The sequence below is a fragment of the Capricornis sumatraensis genome, chromosome 4, assembly GCF_032405125.1.
Source record: "Capricornis sumatraensis isolate serow.1 chromosome 4, serow.2, whole genome shotgun sequence".
Classification (NCBI taxonomy): domain Eukaryota; kingdom Metazoa; phylum Chordata; class Mammalia; order Artiodactyla; family Bovidae; genus Capricornis; species Capricornis sumatraensis.
In genome coordinates, this window is record NC_091072.1 from 104,162,191 (window position 1) to 104,186,367 (window position 24,177).

Here is a 24,177-nt window from a genome sequence, read left to right on the forward strand (position 1 = left end):
GGAATGTCAGGCTCACTAGTTGGAACTTCATTCTTAAAGTCATCGGAGGCCACTGCAAGTTTTTGAACAGGTTAGGACCAGGTCAAGTGTTTGGTGTAGAAAGAAGAATCTGGTTTTAGTCAACACAGTTAGCACTCAGATATGTGCTGTGTGAGTGGACTCTGGAAAGACACCTTAACCAAGTCCTTTGGTGGAGAGAGGAGGAGGTATCAGGTGCTAGAAGTCTGGATGAAAGCTCTCCAAATGGCACAGTGAAATATGAACACCCCTACCTGACCATGGCTTGAAAAACAAGGAAGCTTATTAGCTCCTCCTTGGAAGTTCACAAGAAGGACAGGCTTCAGGACTGGTTTATCCAGTAGTTCAGGACCCCTGAAGACCCAGAGTCCTTCCCCCGCTCCTGCTGTGTCCTGCAGTGTTGGGGACACCCCAAGGCTAGGTACTCCCCCCGCCACCCCGTGGCAGTCTAGCAACAGTCAGAGGGGCTGTGCCTCCTCATTCAGGTCAAGCAGGACAGGGAGAAAGCCTGCTCTCGGGAGAGAAAGAGTTTTCTAGAAGCCTCTGTTACTGACCAGGGTTCTTGGCCTCCTTAGCCAATGGAAATTGATCAGAGGCCAGACAAGAAATTCAGGCAAGGTTTTACTCGGGCTCCTGTTGCAGCAGGGGTTGCGGGGAGGGTGAGAACAATCAGCAGGTTCCCTTGTTGCTGGCTCCCTGAGGGGTGGGGGAAATTTGTTCCTTATATGGAGTGAGGGTAAGGGTGTGAGTGGAGACTGGCCAGAGGAGTGGCTTAGGTGGTGGCCTGTGCAGGGGGCATGCCCAGTACCCTGCTTTTGCTTGCAACCTCCTTCTTTTGCTCCAGGCTCTTTAAAAGTTGCAGTTGGGTGTTTTCCTAAATCTTTTTGCAGCTCTTGTCCAGAATTTGTCCCAACTGACTATGCACATGGTTCATTTTAGTCCCATATAGTTTCTTTGTTGCTCAAGAAAAGGTGTGTCCAGGTATAAGCATTGCAGCACTGCAACAAAGGGTCCCAGGACCCAGGCCTGTCTCACCTCCAGTAAAATTCTTCTGTTTCATTGGCCCAAGCTGTACCCCCCACTATCTCTTGAACTAATCACCCAGTAAAGGGAACAGGACCGTCTTGAGACGAACAGCTCAAGCTTGTGCCCTGAGCTGAAATGAGTTTCCTCCAACTCTTTTTTTTTTTGGTATAATGTTAATGTTAACATTAAATGTTTACATTTAATAAATGAGTACCTTCAACCAAAGTAAACTCCAAAGTGTAAAATGATCATGCTATTCATGAGATAATTAGAAGCTTTAATAAAAAAGATAATAACTCAGTGACCAGGTTCAGAAACGAGACACAGCTTTAAGTAGTAATGAAAAGTAGCTTCTTCGGAATTTTTCAGGTTATGTGTGAAGTTTCATGTATGTGGTAGGTTGTTATAGCAACAGCCCCAAATCATTATGCCCTCATGTATTTCTCTCCCAAACTGATGTGGGCTTGACACGTGACTTGCTTTGGCCAACTGCACATTAGCAAATGTGGCACAAAAGGAGCTTGAAAAGCCCTTGCGCTTTCCGTTTTTCTCTCTGGCTGCCCTAAGAGAGCAGGTGAAGAAGCCCAGGTGAGCTCACCTGGATGAAAATCATGATGCCTCCAGCTCTTCCGGGCTCCTCAGTGGGAAAGAGAGAGAAAGAATGTCTACCAAATCAATCACATTGTCTAAAGACACTTTGTACCGTGTGAACATTCAATGACAAAAATCTTAACAAATGTAATTAGCTGCGATTAGAATAACCTTTCCCTGGTGAGGTGATATATATTGTTATAAAAATCTAAGAATACAGCAATGACATATGACAGTAAGACTTAGTTTATTCCACATTTACCTTGAAATTCCCTTGAGGGCACAGTTACAGAGCTGTATAGAAAACTCAATAATGAAGGGCCCCAGAGGACCAGCCCTGGCAACCAGCACACCCCACAGCAAAGTGACGAACAGCCATCAAACCACTGGGTTTACTTGCTCCACTGCAACTTGTGGATAAGAATGAATAAACTTCATTCCTATGTCCACGTTTCAGCAAAGAACAGCATCAAGAACCACCTTTCGGTCTACAGGTTCCTCAGCACATTTTGGTTTGTACCTTTCTCTCCACCTTTCCTGTGGACAGGTTGCAATTAGAAAAAACTGCTATGAAATACATGTTGGACCCATTTTAGGCTGTCATCAGGTAGGAAAGCGGGCAAGCATGTCCGCCCTTTCCTCGACCAACTGCAGTCGTTAGAGCCAAGGTTTCACTGCACTTGGAAAGTGCTTTGCTCCTGTTTGCACAGAAGGGTGCAGAGTCATAACGTCAGGGAGTCAAGAAGTCATTAGATCCATCCTTCATTTGGACAATTACATTTAAGCCTTCCCAAGAGGTCCTTTATCTTCTTCAGTGGGGAGGGAACAGACTGGGTAACATCCTGAGGCCCATCTGATGTCTGTCAACAGGGCCTTGTTTTAATTATTACCATCACAGAGAGGGGGTTGGTTAACTTCTAAACATCAAATTCCTTACCTGTGAAATGAGGAGGCTTCTTAAGCTAGGTTATTACAAGAACATGAACAAAGTACTAACACATAATAAGGCAGCAATAACACTAACCTCCGACTATAGTTACACAATTGTGGTTACTATTCTCACCCTTAAGAATGAGTGACCTGTAGATATCATTAAGAAATAATTAAAGTCCTATAACCTGGAAACACCATTTACATCTCTAACTCAGGTCAACAAGAACACAGTACTAGATTTAGTAAATGTAATATTATCACCAGCCTAACCAGAGCAGGTATTATAAGACCCAAACTGTATAATAGATTGATCCACCTGAGAAAGTTCTCAGGTCTCTCCTTCAGCATAGTACTATTTGCTGTCAAATTAAGTGCTATCTAATCTGCTAATTCATGACAAAAAGCATTAAAGATCCTCAGACTCTGGGATGTTGCTAGATTTCTTGTGCAGAAATTCCAGTGAAAATGCTGTTGGAGAAACAGGTCTTGATTCTGGAATATGCTCCATTCTGTATTTTTCAATGTATGGTGCAGCTACTTCCCAAACCTGAGATGCAAGGACAGAGCAAAGTATTGACAACATTGTTTTCACATGCATTAAACAACTTCATCTGAAGTCAAAGCATTATCTCTACCTGACTAGATACATAGCAGCTGTTTGCTTGCTTTCATCATAAGCCATTTGACACTTGACCTGTCAATTCGTTTTTGGTTGCTTTAACAGCTTTGAAATACAAAGTTCAAAATGTTTCTAAAGTGACATTAAGGTTTTCAGCTGTTTGCTCTTCTAAAACAAAACAAGCCAGTGAACACACAAAACCTAGAGGATTCAGTGTGGGTGGAATTAAGGAAAGTTACTCAAGGGTGGAACTGCGTGTTTTCTGAGGCAAGCCTTTAATGATAAGAGGCAGGGGGTCTCCTCTTTGCTCCAGTTCCGCACCGCATGCCCTCTGTTCTTTGGACCCTTGTTCCTCAGAGCATGCCCCCTGCACCAGCAGCATCACCTGGGACGAGTCAGAATGTCAGCCTTACTGCAGACCTGCTGAATCTGAATCTGCATCTTAACAAGATCCCTGGGAAATCCACGTGCTCTTTACAGTTCGAGAAGCACAGCTTCATAGCCTTATTCAGGGTTTACCTCTACCCACCAACCTATTCCCTTTCAAGCATAACACCTTCTCCAATGAAGATCCAGTTTTCAGTTTATATTATAGCTGCTTTTTATTCGGTTGCCCCTGATAGGAAAGGAGCATTTCCTATTCGTTTGTATTACCTTAGAAAATGTATTCTTTCAAAAGTGACCCCAGGGACTGTAGCCTGCCAGGCTCCCCTGTCCATGGAATTTTCCAGGCAAGAATACTGGAGTGGGATACTTGAAAATACTGGAGCTAACCTCCTTGAAAAGATATCTTCACTGCCATGTTCACTCCAGTGTTATTTACAAGAACCAAGGCAAGGAAGCACTTAAGTGTTCACCATCAAATGAATGGATAAAGAAACTGTCACACACACACACACACACACACACACACACACACACAGAGTGGAATATTATTCAGCCATAAGAAAGAAGGAGCTGTTGCCATTTGCAACAACACAGATGGGCCTTGCGGTCATCATAAGTGAAATGTCAGACAAATATCATATGATCTCACTTGTATGTGGAATCTAAAAAAAATAAAATACAGAGAAGAGGTTGGTGGTTACCAGAAGCAGAGGGTGGAGGAGTGGGTGAGGAAATGATTTGACAGTAGTCAGAAGGTACAAACTTATGCTTATAAAATAAATAAATCCTGGAGATGCAATGCACAGCTTGGTGACTATAGTTAATAATACTGTATTGTATATTTGAAATTTGCTAAAAGAATAGATCTTAAGTTCCTATCACAAGAAAAAAATAACTGTGTGGTAATGGAGGTTAACTAACTGTAGTAACCATTTTGCAATAGATAGATCAAATCATGTTGTACACTAATATAATGATGTATGTCAAGCATATTTCAATTGGAAAAAGGCTGAGCTCTCACCTACCTCTCTTCTAGCACCAAAACTGGCAGCAAGCAAGGGAATTCCCCCTCAAAGGGTATGGGGAACACTTTCAAATGACAGGAGTGAAGGTCAAAGGAAAAAACTTCTCAAGAGCAGAGCAATAGTTCCAAAGGAAGTCAAGCAACTCTAACGGACATGATAGCTACAAATTACTGCAGAAGGTTTAAAGAACTTTAAAAATATATTTTAAAAATGAGTCCACATTCTGGGCATCTGTCCCAGTTAGACAAGTCTGTAGTCAATGAAACCAGAGGGAAGAAGCGATGAAGAGAACCCGTATCTCACCCAGCATGACAGGGAGGACACACCAGTGCAGGAGGTCGACCCAGAGCCCTTTGAATAAAAACTCGGGAAGTTTGTTTTCCCTTCAGGTCTGTGCAGTTGCTGGACCAGGTAGGGGCAGCATTACAGAAAAAGAGTGTACTTTCCAATAAAAGAGAACCTTCTTGGTGAGGAGAAATCTATGAACTTTCATCTTATTTTCTCCCCATGAATACTTGTCCCAAAATTCTATTTAAAATTCATTTCAGCTCCTAATCCTTAAACAGTCAATGTTTGGATGCAACATGGGGCACTTGAGAGTTTGTCAAATAGCTTCTTAGTGGCCTTAAAAGTTGCATGAGTACCTTTTGGTTCACTTCCAAGAAACACCCAGGAAACAGAAGAATAAGAGAATGTTTCTTCTTTACTCCCCACTTCCACCCTGCTTCCCCTTGTGGTAGGGTGATTTAGTCACGAAGTTATCTCTGACTCTTGTAACCCCATGGACTGTAGCCCACCAGGCTCCTCTGTCCACAGGATTTCCAGGCGAGAATACTGGAATGGGTTGCCATTTGCTTCTCCAGGAGAATATTCCCAACCCAGGGATCGAACATGGGTCTTCTGTATTGCAGGCAGATTCTTCACCAACTGAGCCACTGGGTAACCCCTGCTCCCTCTTAAAGACCCCAAACTAAAAAACAAGCCAGGCAGCCCGCTTACCTTCTGCTCTACGAGCAGCCTGTGTGCTGCCTCGATGTCTGGGGCCATGAAGCGATCTTTTATCCAGGGCCTGCAGAGAAAGCACGTCACACCGTCAGCCAACGTTAACCACTGCCAGGGTCCACAGGTGTGAAACGGTGTCACTTTCCAGGGATCTGTTTGGTTTTACCTCACAACAGAGCGCACCAGGTCATAGACCTTCTCCAGTGGAGTGGTGGTTTTCAAGGGGCGGAGGAACTCTATGCCCTGGCAGGCTGCAAGAAGCTCAATGGCCAGCACTGAAACAAGAAGGACCAGGGGATGGCTGGTTAGAGTGTGACTCCAAGCTTGAGGGGTATAAAGCCCACGCAAGCTGCCAGCCAACTAATGGATAGTTGGTTCTCAGTCTATCGGTAGAATGAAGCTGCCTTAGTATTTGTATACCATTTTAAATCTACTTTTCTAACCCCTCGGCTGCATCTTTAATGCTGAGAAGGGGAGGACTACCCAGGTATATCAGCTTTCTCCTTCTCCCTTCAGCTGATCAAGATGGATAACCTCTGTTTCCTATTTCCACCCTTGTGTAAATTTCCATTTGTCTTCAGTCTTGCTGTTCCCTATGGCCTGAAATACCTGGCACATACACCTTCATCAAAAGACTGAAGGAGTCAGTGAATGAGCAGATAAATCTTTGGTTGCCAAGGAACTGTTTCTCTAATGTCTATTTTAAGCCTTCAATTTCAAAGGCTCCCAACAAGACCACATAGGGAGGATGAGACAGTGATGGATAAAGGGTGCAAGGTTGCTTTCGGGAATGATGAAAATGTTACAACGTTGACTGTGGTGTCGACTCACAACTCTGAGTATATTCACGACTCTACTAACGCCCACTGAACTGTACAATTTAGATGGGTGAATTGTATAGTATATGAATTATACCTCAATAGAGCTGTTGCGCCCCACCCCCGAAAAAAGGATACTCAACTCTCTTACATTTATCTTAAAATAATGCTGTTTTGTCAGTCAGTTGCTTCCAATACAGTTGCAAAGACAGAAATTTACAGAACAATGCCTAAAGGAAGGCAGTTTCTCTTTAAGAAGCAAACAAGCGGTGGTTAAGAAGGCTGGAGTACTTTGACCCAACATTGCCCCACCTATGCACTATCTTTGCCCAAAAATGCTGGAGCTAAATCTTGTCAAGTCTTTAGAACCAACTGCAACCCACAAGAAATGGGACAGAACAAACGTACCACCACAAGCATGCTCACAGGTAAATCAAGAATGTTGGTCTCTCAGAAAACTTAAGCTGGTTTTCAAACTAGTCAATGACATGAATTTTTTTTTAAAAAAGGGGGAGGAGGAGGAACTGTTGTAAATGAAAAGGAGCTTAAAACCTTGACCACTAAATTTAAAGAATGGGTCTTGAATCTTGGTTTGAACAAACACTGGAAAGACATTGAAATAATCGGGAAAAGTTGAATACGTACTCAATGATACCGAGACTTATTGTTGATTTTTGTTGGATGTGATAATGGCAGTGGGTAAGAAAGCAAATACGTACTCAATGATACCAAGACTTATTGTTGATTTTTGTTGGATGTGATAATGGCAGTGGGTAAGAAAGCAAACGTTTGTATTTGAGAGAGAAAGTGTGCAGGAACAAAACACGATGACAGGGATCTGCTTGAAAACGATTGAGAACTTTTTTTAAGAAGTGAAGTATAATGTATTAACTGTTGAATCAGAGTGAGGTGTATATGAAGGTTTATGGTACTAATCTCTCCACTTCTGAATGTTTTAAAATTATTTCATTTTTTAAAAAAAAGCCAATTGATGAACTGGCCTAGCCAGAAGGTGTGGATTCTTAATCTTCAGCCAGCATCAAAATCACCTAGAGGGCTTGTTAAGTCCAGATTGTTCTATTCTCAGAGTCTAGGAGTCAGCAAGGCTGGGGCAGGCCCTGGGTTCCCAGGTGATACTGATGTTCTGATGGGGATTCCATTCCGAGGACCACTGGCATAGCGGTCATCAGTGAGGCCTGCATTCCAGCTGGCTGGGGTTACCTTGCTCCACATGCTCAATGACCCTGAGGGCCTTCCTTGCTGCCCATCCTCCCATGGAGACGTGATCCTCCGTGGCAGCGCTGGTGGAGAGAGAATCCACGGACGAGGGGTGGCACAGAGCCTTGTTCTCAGAAACTGCAAGAGGCCAGAAACTAAGTTAGGAACATATTTTTGTTCCTAATAGAAAAATGTGCCAAAATGACACCCAAAGCGCTCCTCAGTGTGGGACACCCTCTCCAGGAGTTCTTGGTCATTATCAAAGCACTAGATGTTCCAAAGTTACTTTGGGAAAAGGAAGTCATGTGGGGTTTTCTTCCCCCCAAAGTAAGAAGGACTCTTAAAATTGTAGGGAGTTCTGAGATAAGACTGAGAAGGGAACCCTCATATTACAAAGCAAAGTTGAAAACACTGTAAGCATTTGGCATGCTAGGAAGACTAAGGGAAAAAAGAAGTGATGGTCATTTCCAGGACTTGGAGGAGAATCTGGTTATATCAGCAGATGAGGTGGGATTAAAATTCAGGCATGGCATTTGCAGGTTGAGGCTGGACCCACAGACCTTGAGCAAGAAGATTTAAAATTAAAACTATCCAATGATGACATAAGTGGCTGTACTCAGTTTAAGAAAGGGCTCGACGATGGCTGGGGATGTCTTGGAGATGTGGGGGGAAGTCTAGAGTTTGACCTAAGTTGCTGTCTTTCAAACTTTATTGTGCACGAATCATTCTGCCTTGTTTAAGTGCAAATGTTGCGTTTCAGGTGGGGCCTGAAATTCTGCTGTTCTAACAAATTCCCAGGTGATGGCTGTATTTTGCCAGTGGACTGTAACTTAAGTAGCAAGGACCTAGGTTACAGAGTTCCTTCTCCCCAGCTTCAGAAGCCAGGAAATGTCCAAGTCAAACGTTTTTCCCCCATCTTTCTTTTTGACCTATGAGAGCAGCTTTGAGTTCTTTTCTATGCTATAGGGTGTCCGGGAATAATCCAGTATAAACTACAGTGATTCACTCATGCTATTTTGCCCAGAACTTTCAGGTTTCAGCACTGCAGTGTGAATCACCTGGTTTGGTGGAGCTTATTTAGAAAGGTAACTTACAAGTGGCCAGAAAAAAAAGAAAACCACCAGTTTAATTATAATGAGAGCAAGCCGAGCAACTTCAAACAGCTAGGGCAGCTAAACACATTCAAAGGAGACTCCCCAACTTCACAACATTCTCTAAAAATCAATGACCACCCCACCATGTTAATGTGGGGGCTTCCCAGGTGGCACTAGTGGTAAAGAACCTGCCTACCAATGCAGGATGCATAAGAGATGCAGGTTCAATCCCCGGATCGGGAAGATTCCCTGGAGGATGGCATAGCAACCCACCCCAGTGTTCTTGCCTGGAGAATCCCATGGACAGAAAAGCCTGGTGGGCTGCAGTCCATAGGATCTCAAAAAGTTGGACATGACCAAAGCGACTTAGCATGCATGCGTATCAATGTGAGAAGTCACTGCCTTTTAAAGGGATTTTTTTAGTAAGGAAGTAAGTGAGCAGATAGAAGATACTGGACAGAAGATGAATTCAGTGGCTCTTTGTTAGCTGCGTTGAGTCTAAGTGTGAGACTTAACTGAAGAAGTGGTTATTATAAACTCCATAACTAATATTTAGTGCTTACGGTATGCCAGACATAGTTCCAAGGCTTTCCATGCATTAATTCATTTACTCCTCAGAACAGCCCTATTAGGTAGGTTTTTCACCCCCATTTTACACATGAGTAAACTAAGGGTCAACAGGATTAAGAGACTTGTTCCATATCAAACTGCTGATAAATGGATGGAGACAGGATTCAGACCCAGAGGCCATTCTCTTATTGAACTGCCATGCTATCCTGCCTGTTGGGTAGGCTTGCCAGAAAAAAATTGCAGATGCTTAGTTAAATTTGAATTTCAGATAAAAAAATAATTTTTAGTAACAAATAATGTGCTGAAAATTTCAAATTTAACTTCATTAAATGTATATTAAGTGCATCCTGCATTTCTGTTTGTTAAATTTGGCAATAATGTAGGATTAAGTATTGATCAAAATGAAATCCTCATTAACTGAAGTCTGAGCATAGATTTGGGAGCCAAAATTCATGGGTTTGAACTCTGCTTTACTTCTTAGTAGCTGTGCAATATTGGGTAGGTTCTTTACCTTCTTGGATCTTCAAATATCCATCTGTGAAAGAGGAAATAATAGTACCTGCCTCTTGGTATTGTTTGACAATTAAGGGAGTAAATATAAGTAAAGCCCTTCACACTTCCTTTGTGCCAGGTCCTGTTCTGATGTTATTTCTCTGTCCCTTACAATCTTGAATCAGAAATCTGCTATTTTCCAGCTCAATTTTCACAGAGGGCATTTTGCTTCTTATAAGCATTTTTGTGTGTTTGATCACATCCTTATGTTTTTAGTGGAAGTTTCACCAGTAGCTATAAACATCTTTGTCTTTTTCCTTCTGATATTCTTCAAATTGAGATTAGGGGGAAAGCCACAAAAAGGAAGCTCACATGTGATGTCACATTGCTTCCTACAGAGAAATCATGAAAACCTCCCTATTTACAACCTCATTAGTGTAATGTTACATTTCAGTATAATGTTGCTTAGGTTATATTTTATATTTTTTCTCGAAACATGCTTTTGTATTGAGAGAAGTAGGATGCACATAGAGGTGGTGGAAAAGTTCGATCTCATTCAAAGACAGAATGTGATACTTTCAGGTAATGGAAAGACCCATAGATGGATGGACTTGAATTCTGGTCAAAAGGCAGGGTCCTTACCCAGGGCTGCAGCGGTGCAGTGGGCTATCATGAATCCAGAATTCAGACCACCTTCAGCCACCAGGAAGGCAGGCAGCTCGCTGAGGGAGGGGTTGCAGAGCCTTTCAATTCTTCTTTCACTAATTGCAGCAAGTTCATGGACACCAATGGCCAAATAGTCCAGGGCCTGAAGGAGTGTCTCAATTAGGGTGGCCTAGAGAATCCCAGGGATGAGGGAGCCTGGTGGGCTGCCATCTATGGGGTCGCACAGAGTCGGACATGACTGAAGCGACTTAGCAGCAGCAGCAGCATATTGGGATATGGGCTTCCCAGGTGGCGCTAGTGGTAAAGAACCCGCTGCCAATGCAGGAGACATAAGAGAGGCAGGTTTGATTTCTGGGTTGGGAAGATCCCCAGATGAAGGAAATGGCAACCCACTCCAGTATTCTTGGCTGGAGAATTCCATGGACAGAGGAGCCTGGCAGGGTACAGTCCATGGGGCTGCAGATAGTTGGACATGACTGAGTGAGTGACTAATGCTTTCACTCATATTGGGATATGCTTTCAGGGTCAGGAGCAATTCTAAAAAGCTTACTTTGGCTGGATATTCACCATGGAAGTTTCCTCCAGAAATAGTCTCTCCCCTGCTGGCAAAAACCATCTTTTAAAGTCAGTTAAGGCTTCTGAATAACACTTGCTGAAAACTTGGAGCGTAAGTCTCTCCCTAATTGCTCATTTTTAACATTGAGGTGGCAGCCCTTGTATAAAGGCAGGGTGGAGAGAAGGAGAGTCTTTGCACAAGTAGGTGCTGACATACAGGGATACAAAGGTAAACAAAACGAAACAGAACACAGCCTGAAGCAAGCATGTCAGAGAAGCCGCGCTGAACAGGTCTAGTGAGAAACCTCACACAGCTGCTGTCTGCCAGCCCAGGCTGTGCACGGCTCTCAGGGCTGCTCATCAGCACTTCCTCCAGTGTTAGGAACTGAGGCAGACGTGAGGGAGAAGAAATAGATTCCTAAGGGGCTGGGTGGTCTTTAAAGGCAGTGCTGTCTCTGTGATGACTTTGCCTGTATGACTCCTGACTGATCACATCAAATTATAAGGAACTAAGTCAACACAGAACAGTTTGTAGCGAAAACAAGGTGGCGCTGAGAAACCCCTACTGTGAAGGAAAGGAGCGCTCCATCCCTAAGAGATGGAGGCATTCTTACACTTCTCTGTACAAACATGGGAACACTGCTTTGTAAAGTGGCACTAGTGGTAAAGAACCGGCCTTCCAATGCAGGCGACATGAGAGATGTGGGTTCTTCGTGGGTCGGGAAGATCCCCTGGAGGAGGGCATGGCAACCTTCTCCAATATTCTTGCCTGGAGAGTCCCATGGACAGCCTCGTGGGCTATAATCCACTGGGTCGCAAAGAGTCAGACACAACTGAAGTGACTTAGCACTCACTCACCATGTCAGAAATAAACTCAGGATGGGGAAAGTCGTAACTCTGATCAATACTTAGGTAAATGTTCAAAGGCTTCTGTGTAGTACACCAAAGTATCACTGAACCCCAGAAAGGCTTCTATAAATGCCATGATACTCAGGGTCTCCACAATCACACTTGTGATGTAGGTCTTCATCCTTCTACCAACAACCTCAGCAATGGGTTTTAGGGCAAATGCCTTTGTGAAACCCTTCAGCTGATGCTGGAAATACCCCGAGTAATCTTTCATCCATCAGTTTTGGAAGCACAGCATGTTAGACTCCAAACCTGAGGCAAGGTGCACAGACCTGTCTCTGCCACCTATCAGCTCAGATCTACAGCTAGTAGAGGCATTTAACCTCAGAGCCCAGACATTTAGTCTATGAAATGGAGAACCAGAGAGGTTATACAACTTTAAGATCTTCATCAGATCTTAAAATTACCAGCTGAAATTCTATAATTACAGCTTCAGTTCAGTTCAGTTCAGTCGCTCAGTCGTGTCCGACTCTTTGCGATCCCATGAATCGCAGCACGCCAGGCCTCCCTGTCCATCACCAACTCCCGGAGTTCAAAAGATACAGGGTTATCTGTTGCACTGTTAATTTCCGTGGTTATGATGTTCTTCACAAATGCTATTGTGTCATTCACCACACCATGGACCTAAAAGACAATATCAAGTGAGTTAATTCATGGAAGACACTGAGTCTGGTGCCTGTCACATAGTCTGATATTCTTATTAGAACAGTAAGGACGTTTAAACTGGAATTTATTCTTACTGTAGAGCTAATAAGTCAGTTATTCCCCACAGACATTTTTCAGTCTAGCTGAGCTAGAACTGAACTTGCTGAGAAGAAGGAAAAGAGCATAAAATGAAATGAAAATAAAAAATTAAGTTTCATTAAATCATTTTCATTTAATTTATCCTATGGAGGATTCTTCAGTACACTATGGCTTGGAACTTGGTACAACCTGAAATACGGTCTCACTCTTGACATGAGGTTAGCTCCTTATCCTACTAATTTCTATTTGCAAATGAGTTATAACATCTGCAATACACGTTGCCTCACTATAGTTTAAAGTTAAGACTCACAGGTTCATTTATAATGGTTTATGTCTGCCTGTTGAGTGCAGATAGATCTAATCATGGATACGCCCTTGAATTGTGGTTGGATTTTCCCAATATATCCCTGGCAGATCTAATAGGGAGAACCAGTAAAACTCCATTGACTGGTTAGGATAATATTATTAATAAGAATTTTTTAGAATTTTTTAAACTTAGGTCACTAAACCTTAACAACAAGCTGTCTGTTGAACTTCTCTAAGAGGGGTTGAGCAAAGTAATTCAAAGGGAAACAAGCAACTTACCATATAGAACAGAAATGTCATAATAATTGGACAAATGGGGGTGTATATGATATACGTCATTTTTAATAGAGGCTGTAAAGAAATCTGGATTACCATTAACATTACACAACTTCCTGACACCTTCCTCTCTTTCTATCCGTATCTCAAATTGGGAGAAAAAATAGAAACTTGTTGAGTTTTTTGTCTACCTGTGGACAGCAGCGCAAGGTGTATGCATCTTGAACACGGTCGCAGAACCTGTGACTTTCTATGGAAAAGGTAGAGGGGATGGCAAGGGGCATGTTAGCAATTCTTTGCAATTATTTTCAAAAGCAAATAAGTTCAAATAGGCATGCCCAGACCTGCTATTTCAGATGGGTGGTGATCCGAGTCCAAGAGGGACCGAAACCGAAAAGCAACTTCAACTTGCCCACGATGAGGGCGAACAGCATGAATGTCTAGAATTGATGAAGGAGGAAAAGTCTAAGCAATTCTTATATTGAGTGAGCTACCATCACTGGCACAGGACCGTCCACTGTGCTGACCTGGTCCTGCAGAGCCCCAGGGGTCCTTAACCATCGCTCAGAATTAGAAACTTAACTCCAAAAGCAAGATTTTCCGTATTGACTTTATTCTTTCTGCTTTAAATGTCTGAATGCAAACTATGAGTTGAGCCCACAGGGAACTCAACTCAAGACAGTGGGCCTACCCTGAAAAGATTTAGGCTCATAACAGAAGGGAGCTCAGTGGCCTAATTTAATTAAGTCATTTTTAGACAGGTGGGTTTTTTTTTTTTTTTTTGGTCCTACTACATATAAGAGTGGAGAGTCCTTCAAAGTCTAGAAAAGCTATCACTTGCACAATTTTTCTCTCCCGATTTTCTAATGGGCACTAGCTGTAATTCCACACCGATTCTCAAATCCTGCCAACAGATCGATCCTTAAGACAACAAGTAGTTTGATGGGAATCAGAGCTGGTGGTCTGGGGCAGGTCAGTTAACTCTCTGGGTCAATATTTGTCTGTGAAACATGGTCGTTTCAAGGATCAAGTGTGGCGTAACCGAGACGAAGCTGCAGCAGTCATGCGAATGCACAGGCACTTGGATTTTCTTCTTCCCCACCATCTACCCCTGCCACTCCCAGGACCAAAGACCTTGACCATCCCATCCCACACCCCGCCCAGCTCTGGCTGAATGAATAGCAAGCAAACAGCAGAACCATGCTAACCAGTATCGAAGGCTTTGGTGGTGCCCTTGAGCACCTCGAGGGTCAAGGCCGCCACTATGTCAGCTTGCCGAGCGATGGCGCTGGCTCTCTCCACAGCCTCACAGCCAAGGGAGGTGATCATTTGTGTCCCGTTGATGAGCGCCAGACCCTTTGGGTGATGCAAGAGACATTTCCTAATGCTTTTTGTTGTAACAAGCACTTCTTTTGCTTTCCTATGATGAAAATTTGCCTTCAGCTGAATGATGTCGATTCATGGTTTCTAAAGTGCAGGGCAGTGATACTTGTTTAAGTACTCAAGGATGAGTGCCATCGTATAAAATTTGGCAAACAGAATAGCTGTGAATAGTTTCCCTGTCATGAAGCAGCAGTGGAGTTCCAATGTAGACAGCATATAAAACATTTAGCTCTTCATTATGCTATATTTCTTCAAGTTCTCGTCATTACAGATAAGACACCTTGAAAAATTTCTGATCTGAGGATCTTAACTTAGAGCATCCTAAGTGATGTTGGTTTACAGTATCATGCAGGGATCCTTAGAGATCCTGATTAGACGTTTAAGTTCTCCTGCAAAAGAATCCCTGAGCATCTCTGTACTGGAGAGGCTTTTCAGTAAATAAGGGAGAGCCGTTTCTTCAGTGACCAACTTAAGCAAACATGGAGTCTATGTTTAAGAAACCAGTGAGGCTGATATTAAGACTAAAAGCGCATAATGATTTGTTAAAAGGAACAAATTTTCCTTGAGTCTCTTACCTCTTTTGGTTTCAAAACAATTGGCTTCAATCCATGAGCTGCGAGGACCTGTAGAATGATTTAAAAAGTGAAAATGGGTATCAAATGAAATACCAGCATATTTCTAATTTCATGTAGAATCTAATAAAAGTAAGCTCAAAGTTCTGTCTTCTAACAGATTCAGTTCAGTCACTCAGTCATGTCTGACTCTTTGCGACCCCATGAATCGAAGCATGCCAGGCCTCCCTGTCCATCACCAACTCCCAGAGTTCACCCAAACTCATGTCCATCGAGTCGGTGATGCCATCCAGCCATCTCATCCTCTGTCATCCCCTTCTCCTCCTGCCCCCAATCCCTCCCAGCATCAGGGTCTTTTCCAATGAGTCAACTCTTCACATGAGGTGGCCAAAGTACTGGCTTTTCAGCTTCAGCATCAGTCCTTCCAAAGAACACCCAGGACTGGTCTCCTTTAGAATGGACTGGTTGGATCTCCTTGCAGTCCAAGGGACTCTCAAGAGTCTTCTCCAACACCACAGTTCAAAAGCATCAATTCCTCAGTGCTCAGCTTTCTTCCAACTCTCACATCCATACATGACCACTGGAAAAACCATAGGCTTGACTAGACGGAACTTTGTTGGCAAAGTAATGTCTCTGCTTTTAAATATGCTGTCTAAGTTGGTCATAACTTTCTTTCCAAGGAGTAAGCATCTTTTAATTTCATGGCTGCAATCACCATCTGCAGTGATTTTGGAGCCCCCCAAAATAAAGTCTGACACTGTTTCCCCATCTATTTCCCATGAAGTGATGGGACCAGATGCCATGATCTTAGCTTTCTGAATGGTAAGCTTTAAGCCAACTTTTTCACTCTCCTCTTTCACTTTCATCAAGAGGCTTTTTAGTTCCTCTTCACTTTCTGCCATTAAGGGTGGTGTTATCTGCATATCCGAGGTTATTGATATTTCTCCCGGCAATCTTGATTCCAGATTGTGCTTCTTCCAGCCCAGCATTTCTCATGATGTACTCTGCATATAAGTTAAATAAGCAGGGTGACAATATACAGCCTTGACGTACTCTTTTTCCTATTTGGAACCAGTCTGTTGTTCCATGTCCAGTTCTAACTGTTGCTTCCTGACCTGCATACAGGTTTCTAAAGAGGCAGGTCAGGTGGTTTGGTATTCCCCTTTCTTGAAGAATTTTCCACAGTTTATTGTGATCCACACAGTCAAAGCCTTTGGCATAGTCAATAAAGCAGAAATAGGTGTTTCTCTGGAACTCTCTTGCTTTTTCCATTTTGCTCTATTCGTCTTCTCTGATCTATTCTCTAGTTCTGTGCTTTAGTCTGCAAGCAGACTTAGCTTTCGAATGACTTTTGTACCTAAAATTATCAGAGGCTAGTGTATACAAACAGGGAAGGCAATGGCACCCCACTCCAGTACTCTTGCCTGGAAAATCCCATGGGCAGAGGAGCCTGGTAGGCTGCAGTCCATGGGGTCACTAAGAGTCGGATATGACTGAGCGACTTCACTTTCACGCATTGGAGAAGGAAATGGCAACTAACTCCAGTGTTCTTGCCTGGAGAATCCCAGGGAAGGGGGAGCCTGGTGGGCTGCCGTGTATGGGGTCACACAGAGTTGGACACGACTGAAGTGACTTCGCAGCAGCAGCAACGGCAGTGTATACAAAATCAATCCTGAATATTGGGTTCTAGGCCCTTTGCAGTCAGTTTGCACTTTAGTGATTCACTTTTTTTTTTAACTGCTGCTTCTGAGCACATGTGGACATCCAGATGCAGATGCTCCAAGGCTGGGCTCCTGACTCTGCCCACACTCCCTGGCCTCTCGAGCTTGACCTAAAGTCCTCCACACTCCTCCTACCTCTCTGAACAGCAGCAGAACCTCACACTATCAGAGCAGGGCTTCTCACTTATATGGCATATGTGTGAGCACCAGTGAAGAGGGGGGTGTATGGCCTAAGAGATAGACACAAAATCCTCAGAGGAAATGGGCAGAATTATCTTTTGCTGAAATAAAAGAAGTGAAAGCAGTCACTAGGTTAAGATTCCTCTAGGGAAGAAGGAACAGCAGGGAAGAAGGAAGACAGAGGTAGCCCAATCATTTTCACAGCTTATTAAAATACCAGTCACATGCCTAATTCTGTCCTGGGTGTGGGTCTGAGGGTAGGAAAAATGCAGACAGGCAAGTTCAAGGGCAAATGCAGTCATAGGTTAAATACAGTCATAGCACATTGGTTAAGTGCTCCAGGAGGTAGGAAGTGGGCAAGGTCCAGTGGAAAATAGTCACGTAAGATGCTGAGGGAGCACAACGGAGGGGCAAAAGGGAGTGGGCAGTGGTGGGGTATAGGGAAAAGAAGCAGAAGAGCAGAGAAGGAAGTTTCTCAGAGGTCTTAGCAGAAACAGGAAGAGACAGGTGGACATGACTGGCCCCTCCACCTCAGACACAGCACGCTCCAGCTGCAGGGCACCTCTAGCTTCTGTGATGTACAGTGTTGAGGGGGAAGGATTCGGGTGGCTGAGGGGGCAATATGGCAACAATATGGCAAGACTCTTGTAGGCCACTTTCATTTTAAACGTTATCCTAAGGACAATGAGAAAAATGACAAGTTTTGGCCAGGACATGATCAGAATTGCTGTGTGAAGGCGGTTGAGGGGGACACTGGCTGTAGAGAAATAATCACGATTAGTGTGTAAAGAAGGAAGGTGATCTGGAACTCAAACCCTTAGAAGGACCACCTGTTCTCTTGACTTCTTCCTCCTTGGTCCTCTGTCCCTTGACTCAATATTAGGGGACCTCCCAGCAAAAGGTCAGAGATGACACTTCAAACAATTATTTGGGCTGCTCTGACAACCCAGGGACCAAACCCACATCTCTCACATTACTGGCAGATTCTTTACCATCTGAGCCAGCAGGAGGGCCTCAATGAATGTGCAGATGAATAAAGAACATAGTAAGACTTTGTCAAACCCAGGCCCTTCTGACTGACCACCAGGAGGAGAGCTTGGGTGTTGGGGGATGTGGAGTCTCCTTTCCAGGGGCCTTATATCAGGGCCATGATCCACAGCTCTGTGCCCACTAGACCAGCAACTAACTAAACCTCCAACAATGTGTGACCTCCTGGATAGGCACTGGAAGTGTATTAGGTGCAGAAGAAATTCCTGCAGTGAACACTAGCAACTTTACCTTTTTACCAAGGTGATCACCAAGTCCAGGAGGCTGACGGTTGTATAGGGAAGCTAAGGGCATCGCTTAGTTGGACGCCTGTAGTGCACTAAGGCGCTTTCCTGGTGGCTCAGGTGGTAAAGAATCTACCTGCGGTGTGGGAGACCTGGGTTCGATCCCTGGGTTGGAAAGATCCCCTACAGGAGGGCATGGCACCCACTCCAGTACTCTTGTCTGGAGAACCCCCCTAGACAGAGGAGCCTGGCAGGTTATAGGCCATGGAGTCACAAAGAGTCAGACATGACTGAGTGACTAAGTACACACACACACAGACACACACACACCCACACACACACACACACCCAGGCTGGGCTCCTGACTGTCTATACTTCTAAGCTTCAGTCATCACAGCCATAGAGTGGGAATGCTTTGTCATCAGGCTGCTGAAAGGATGAAGTGCTAGAAAACACAGACGTCTACCTGGTGTCCATCCTGGGGAAATGACTGCCATGGAAGCTATTATTAGTCTTACGTATTTAGCATCAGCCCAGCCGCTCTTTGGAGACCACATCTTTCCTTCTCCAATCAGCCCAAGAGCAAGATGAGACAGTGGGGCAAGGTCTCCACTGGCACCAACAGTTCCTTTCTCTGGAACATATGGCAGGCAGGAGGCTGGGAGAAAAGGAGACACTGGTTACTTTAAGAGTACTTCATTCTAGCCAGCCTCGCTTTGACACGGAGACCAACCTATCCCAAAGGATCTAGTGTCATAAATGGCACAGACACCCAGGGAAAGACAATTCCTTAAGCACAGGTAATGCTTAAGGAACCTGGCTGAGCTGCTGCAGAAAGAAAGAGGCGAGGGAGAGAAAGAAGATAGGAAGGCAGACCCTCCTGGGAGCAAAGCCTTCTCCATAAGCCACTTTAAGTTTAGACTCTATTCTAAGAACATTGGGAAGTATGACAGGTTTTGGCCAGGACATGGTCCGATATGTTGTGTGAAGGGGTTGGGAGAACACTATACATAAAGATTAAGATCAGACTGCCTGGAAGAAAGGTGATCTGGAACCTGTACCCCACAATGATCATCTCTTCCCTTCTTCTTTCTCTGCCCCTGGGTCCTCTGCCCCTTTGTTTACTGTTACTGTACATGTCACATCTTGTCTCCACACTGGAATTTTCCCAAGAAGCAAGCCCCAAAGAGTCGAATTGCTTTTTCTCTTATCACTAGACTGCCACGTGATCACAAGCACGTCTTTCGTCTCTGTGTTTCTGTTCTACCTTTGGAAGAGGCTGAATTTCAGTTATTCTTAAGTCTGGCGACCCCACCACTTGGGGAGCATGAAGAGTTCAGATCCCCAGGTGCCGCTAGAAGCACTGAACTGGTCTTTGGGATGGACATCCAGGAATCATTGTGTTTCCCAGATGATTTGAATAACTTCTCTAACCACGTTTGAGCACCACTGAATCGAGGGTTCTCTCCAGCTCTGAACTTAAGGCCAAACTTAAGGGGCTTGTTCTGATTTTAAACATGCTGAATGCTAAATGAAGGATGATAGAGAAGGATGAAAGTTCACAGGAGTAAGAGTCTCTGCCCCTGCCCGTCCCTCACCTTCTGCCCCCATATAGCTATCTTCCTTCTTGCCAAGCCCACTTCATCATCATTAGTTTATGTCTTCTTATCTCACCAATATCTCACCACCCTGTCAATCAAGTCTGCCTGTGGTACCCACCCAGCCTGCATGGAGGGTCATTTGGGGATCCATTGCATTACCATTAAATACTTCGATAACTTGTTTGAGAGTCTCCAGGGAAATGCCACTGTATCCTTTGGCTAAGACATTGATCCTTAAAGCCAAGAGCATCCGGCATCTCTCAGGGATTAGTGGTTTTCCAACGCCTACAAAACAGAGCTGATGTTTTCTTTAGAGAAACAAAATAAACAAAATCCTCCTCCTCCCAGCCACCTCCATCTCAAACTGCTCTCCACATCTTGATTCAGGTAGTTGCACTGCCTTCCCTTCTGATTGTCCCACTTCCTCAGGTCTCATCTTCCAGACAAATGTGAGACTCCAGTCTTGCCTCCCCAGTTCTCTTCCTTGGAAGATTCAGTGAGCCTGTGCCCTCCCCAACACCCCTGGAATGGTGTCCAGTCTTCTCACACGAGGTCTCTTGCAGTCTTATGGGAGGCAGTTCTTGACAGTCTCCCTTCTCACCACATCCAGATCCACTCGTCCCTGAGTTCCAGCTGTAATTTTGTCTCTTGACTGCACCATTCTTTTGGCATGACCGTATTCATGCTCCTCATCCCAGTTCTATCCTTCCATCTAGCCCATTCATTTTTCTGAGAGTCAGTTGAAAGGATATCATGTCTGATGCTCTTCTTCCCTGCTTGGCAGCAGAAATGGCACCTACTCTTTGGAATGTGCTAGCTGCTGGTGGCTGATACAGGATGCCTGATACTGCTGCATGGCCACCCCTAGGCATCCCTGCAGGGTTCCAGCCCCGCCCCTCCCCTTGGCTCCTCCCACCTCCTGCCCCCTTATGTAAACCAACATGGTACAGTCTGCCCTTAGCACCTGTGGATTCCTTATCTGTGAATTCAACCAACAACGGAGACTGGCTGAATCATTCAACCTGTGAATGTAAGAACCTAGAGGTACTGAGGGCTGACTGCACTTCATTCATCAAATCAAACAAAACCTAGGCGGCACTGGATGTTTGGAATGAGTTACCTGAAGAATGTGAACGGACTAGGTTGAACTGGAGCTCCCTAGAAGAGAAAGTGAAGAAACCCCTCTCAGATACCTCACCGTGAAAATGTCCCCTCAGCTGGGAAAATAGTCAAATCTTTGGAGGGACAGAATAAGGCATGATAGAGCAATGGAAGAAACCAGCAAGTCTGTATTCTCTACGTCAACTCATGTGTGAGTTAACCTGAGCCTCACCCTCCTCTGTAAATTGGAGCAAATATTAATTATTTCCAGTGTTGTGTAAATTGGAGCAAGTATTAATTATTTCCATTGTTGAAAGGAGTCTCTAAGACAAGCGTTTGTGTGTGTTTGGTGGGGAGTGAATCGAATTTATGTGAATGTGTGTGTCTTTGGTGGGGAATGAATCAAACTTACTCGAGTTTACTGACGGGAATTACAGTTCTGGCAAATTTCCCAAAACCCGTAGTAATGCCGTAAACAACTAGAATAAAAAACAGACATCATACAATTGCACGCGTGCTGCATGTTTTAAGTCTGTAAAAAGAAATATGTAACACAAAGAGAAAAAGATACCAGTTTTTTCTTCCACAATTCTGTCTATGACTTCCCTGGATTTTTGCACCCTCTTTTCAGCAGTGGGGGTAAGCTAGGAAGGAATTGGGCAGAGCCGAACATGTTGCAGACTTCCATGGGCAGCAAGAAAGGTTAGGACATCACCCCCTCTATTCAGCATACCTTGATTTTGTAGTGTCCCTTGCCCAAGCTGACCAGGTCCTCTGTGGTCAGACCGTCCCCATCTAAGGCGATGTACTACACAAAAAGAAGGGGATCTCTGTGAGCAGGAACAGCTTATTTGCTCAAACAAAAGAGCAGGGAAGCATCGAGCAGAATCAAGATGTGGCGCTTCAGAGATTTTATCGCTACTATGAAACATGAATATGGTAGTTGAAAAGACAGCTTGCTGAAGAGGAGGTTAAGGAAGAAAAATTAGAAATGGAAAAGCAGGACTTCATGGTGGTCCAGAGGTTAGGAATCCACCTGCTAGTGCAAGGGACAAAGGCTCGGTCCCTGGTCTGGGAAGATTCCACATGCCATAGGGCAACCAAGCCCATGTGCCCAGAGCCATGCTCTGCGACATGGGAAGCCACCACAGTGAAAAGCCCCTCTGACTGCAACTAGAGAAAGCCCTGTGCAGCAATGAAGACCCAGCACAGCCAAAAATAAATAGGTTAGAAATAATAAATGGAAAAGCAAAATGTCTTTCCCTGTTACATAGAGCTGGATAATGCCTTGTCCCCATGGGTTATGTTTTGCTCATGAATTTTGCAAGCCCTCCCCCACTTACATGAGGAGGTGGGGGACTTAATTTTCTTAACAGAAAAAAGTGGTTTGAAACTTACCTTCTCGGGTTCCCGGTATTTGCTGTATCTGAAGTCAGGTAAAGGATAATTCTGGGGAACATGGAAAAGCCCCCAGCCCCATCACTGGTGGGAGGGGCCCCCAGAGCAGACCAAGGAGCCTGCAGGAAAGGATACAAGTAAACTCCTTCTGGCTGTGAGGGAATGAAGTCGGGAGACATAGCATCTCCTTCTATAACTGAAACAAGAGTGCAAGAGATACTCTTTCGAATCACAACCCAGAGTCACATTTGGCATTACCGGTAAACCAAGAAAAGAGCTCTTCAATTGCCTTCAAGTTCTATAGGAATAACTGCTTTAAAACAACCTCAGATGCTTTCAGAGAGCAAAAAGTCAGAGATGTAGACATGCATGAAAAGGTTTAAATGAAAGTTCAAGATTCAGTCTCCACTTCCATTGCCATCATCAGCTTTGTTTTAAATCTATTGTTTCAATATATTATACTTTTAATATTTAGTATTTACGATACATTTAATAGATTTAATATTTAAACCTATTTGTCTTAGTGTTTGACAGCTTTGTTAAACAAAATTGATTTAACTTGGTTTTAAAATGATGCTACTGGCCTCCTGTCTGGCAGGTTCTTTTAAAGAACAAAGGGACTTTGAAAATGATCCCGTAAGCAAAGGGCTTTAGCCCTGCAGTCTCGAGTTCAGATCTAGTCTTTCCTGTTAGTAAGTAACTCTCCTCCTTCCTGAGTCTGCTAACTCATTGTAAAAGGTAGATAAGAATACTGCCTTCCTCACAAGGGTGTTTGAGAGTTTAAGATGCTCAGGCAGCACGCATTTTCCCCAGAGTAGATCCCCTGGAGGAAGGCATGGCAACCCACTCCAGTATTCGTGTCTGGAGAATCCTATAGACAGAGGAAACTGGCGGGCTAAGTCCATGGGGTCGCAAAGAGCCGGACACGACTGAGTGAGTGAGCACACACCGCCTATACCCAGGAAGGACAGGGACCGTCTCTCCCTGCAGTGCCCAGCTACATGCTTCGCGGCCCCTTCCCTCCAGCCACTCACCCACTTCCACGAACTCATTGTCCTCCAGGGCCACGTCCAGTGGGTCCTCATTGTCTAGCAGGCCCAGGCCTTTGCAGCGGCGGACGAGGAAGCGGGCATCGTCCACTGAGGCAAAGCCACCGTTGTCGGGCTTGTTCTTGATGTACCGTCGCACGGCCTCCCGGCCCAGCCAGCCCACCGTGAGCTGCGCGTCCTGGCAGGGCACAGCCAGCCACTCTCCGCGAACGTGCACCGTGTACCGAGGCATGGCTCCTCCGCCTGACAGTCACCAGGCGGGCGGGGAGAGCTTTATTGGGAGTGACTGCCGAGGTGTGGTCGACAGACCTAGGATGGACTTTCAAACACGCTGCCTTTCTTGCCCTGACTCATTCGCGCAGGGGACAAATATTTATTGTGGGCCCCACGGTGTCCATTTGAGATTTTGCCGCTGAGCGAGGAGCAAGAGTGAGGGTTGCCGCTGCCAGCTACCTGCCCTCCACGTCTGCTACTGGACAGGCCTGGGGTCTCCAGCCTGGGGGTCCTGGCACTTGTGGGCCCTGCTGCTGACCTCTCTCTGCAGGGGCTATGATTCCACCCTCCCCTGGTTTCTGTGTGCCTTCATTACGGGCAGCTTATAAACACCATGTTCCTGTCTTTATCTGGAATTACTCAACTGTAAAATGCTCTC

General features: G+C 44.6%; 1 protein-coding gene across 2 annotated transcripts; it reads right to left on the minus strand.

The window, feature by feature from the left end:
* Nucleotides 1-1,361: 1,361 nt before the first annotated feature.
* Nucleotides 1,362-24,096, minus strand: HAL (histidine ammonia-lyase). Of its 2 annotated transcripts, XM_068971330.1 has the most exons (20): nt 23,511-24,096; nt 22,612-22,672; nt 22,477-22,504; nt 21,812-21,886; nt 21,650-21,722; nt 21,491-21,557; nt 21,098-21,135; nt 20,137-20,262; nt 18,895-19,034; nt 15,208-15,255; nt 14,458-14,605; nt 13,594-13,689; nt 13,441-13,499; nt 12,467-12,547; nt 11,010-11,075; nt 10,436-10,601; nt 7,641-7,775; nt 5,768-5,876; nt 5,599-5,668; nt 1,362-3,115 (listed from the first exon to the last, which is right to left on the minus strand). In XM_068971330.1, exons 1-20 carry the CDS (start codon nt 23,755-23,757, stop codon nt 2,975-2,977), a joined length of 1,974 nt encoding a protein of 657 aa, XP_068827431.1. In that variant the 5' UTR covers nt 23,758-24,096; the 3' UTR covers nt 1,362-2,974. The 2 variants fall into 2 exon arrangements, with proteins under 2 accessions (XP_068827431.1, XP_068827432.1); XM_068971331.1 differs by lacking the exons at nt 21,098-21,135; nt 21,650-21,722; nt 21,812-21,886; ... (1 more) ...; nt 22,612-22,672; nt 23,511-24,096 and having other exon boundaries at nt 21,491-21,536.
* Nucleotides 24,097-24,177: the final 81 nt, after the last annotated feature.

Excerpts from the sequence above, each read along its gene's own strand:
- HAL (XM_068971330.1), bottom strand. The coding sequence starts at position 23,757 with ATGCCTCGGTACACGGTGCACGTTCGCGGAGAGTGGCTGGCTGTGCCC. Across the intron at positions 22,505-22,611 it reads CAGCCAGAAGGAGTTTACTT|ATACAGCAAATACCGGGAAC; the intron begins GTATCCTTTCCT and ends ACCTGACTTCAG. Across the intron at positions 11,076-12,466 it reads ACAGTGCAACAGATAACCCT|ATGGTTTTTGCCAGCAGGGG; the intron begins GTATCTTTTGAA and ends TGACTTTAAAAG.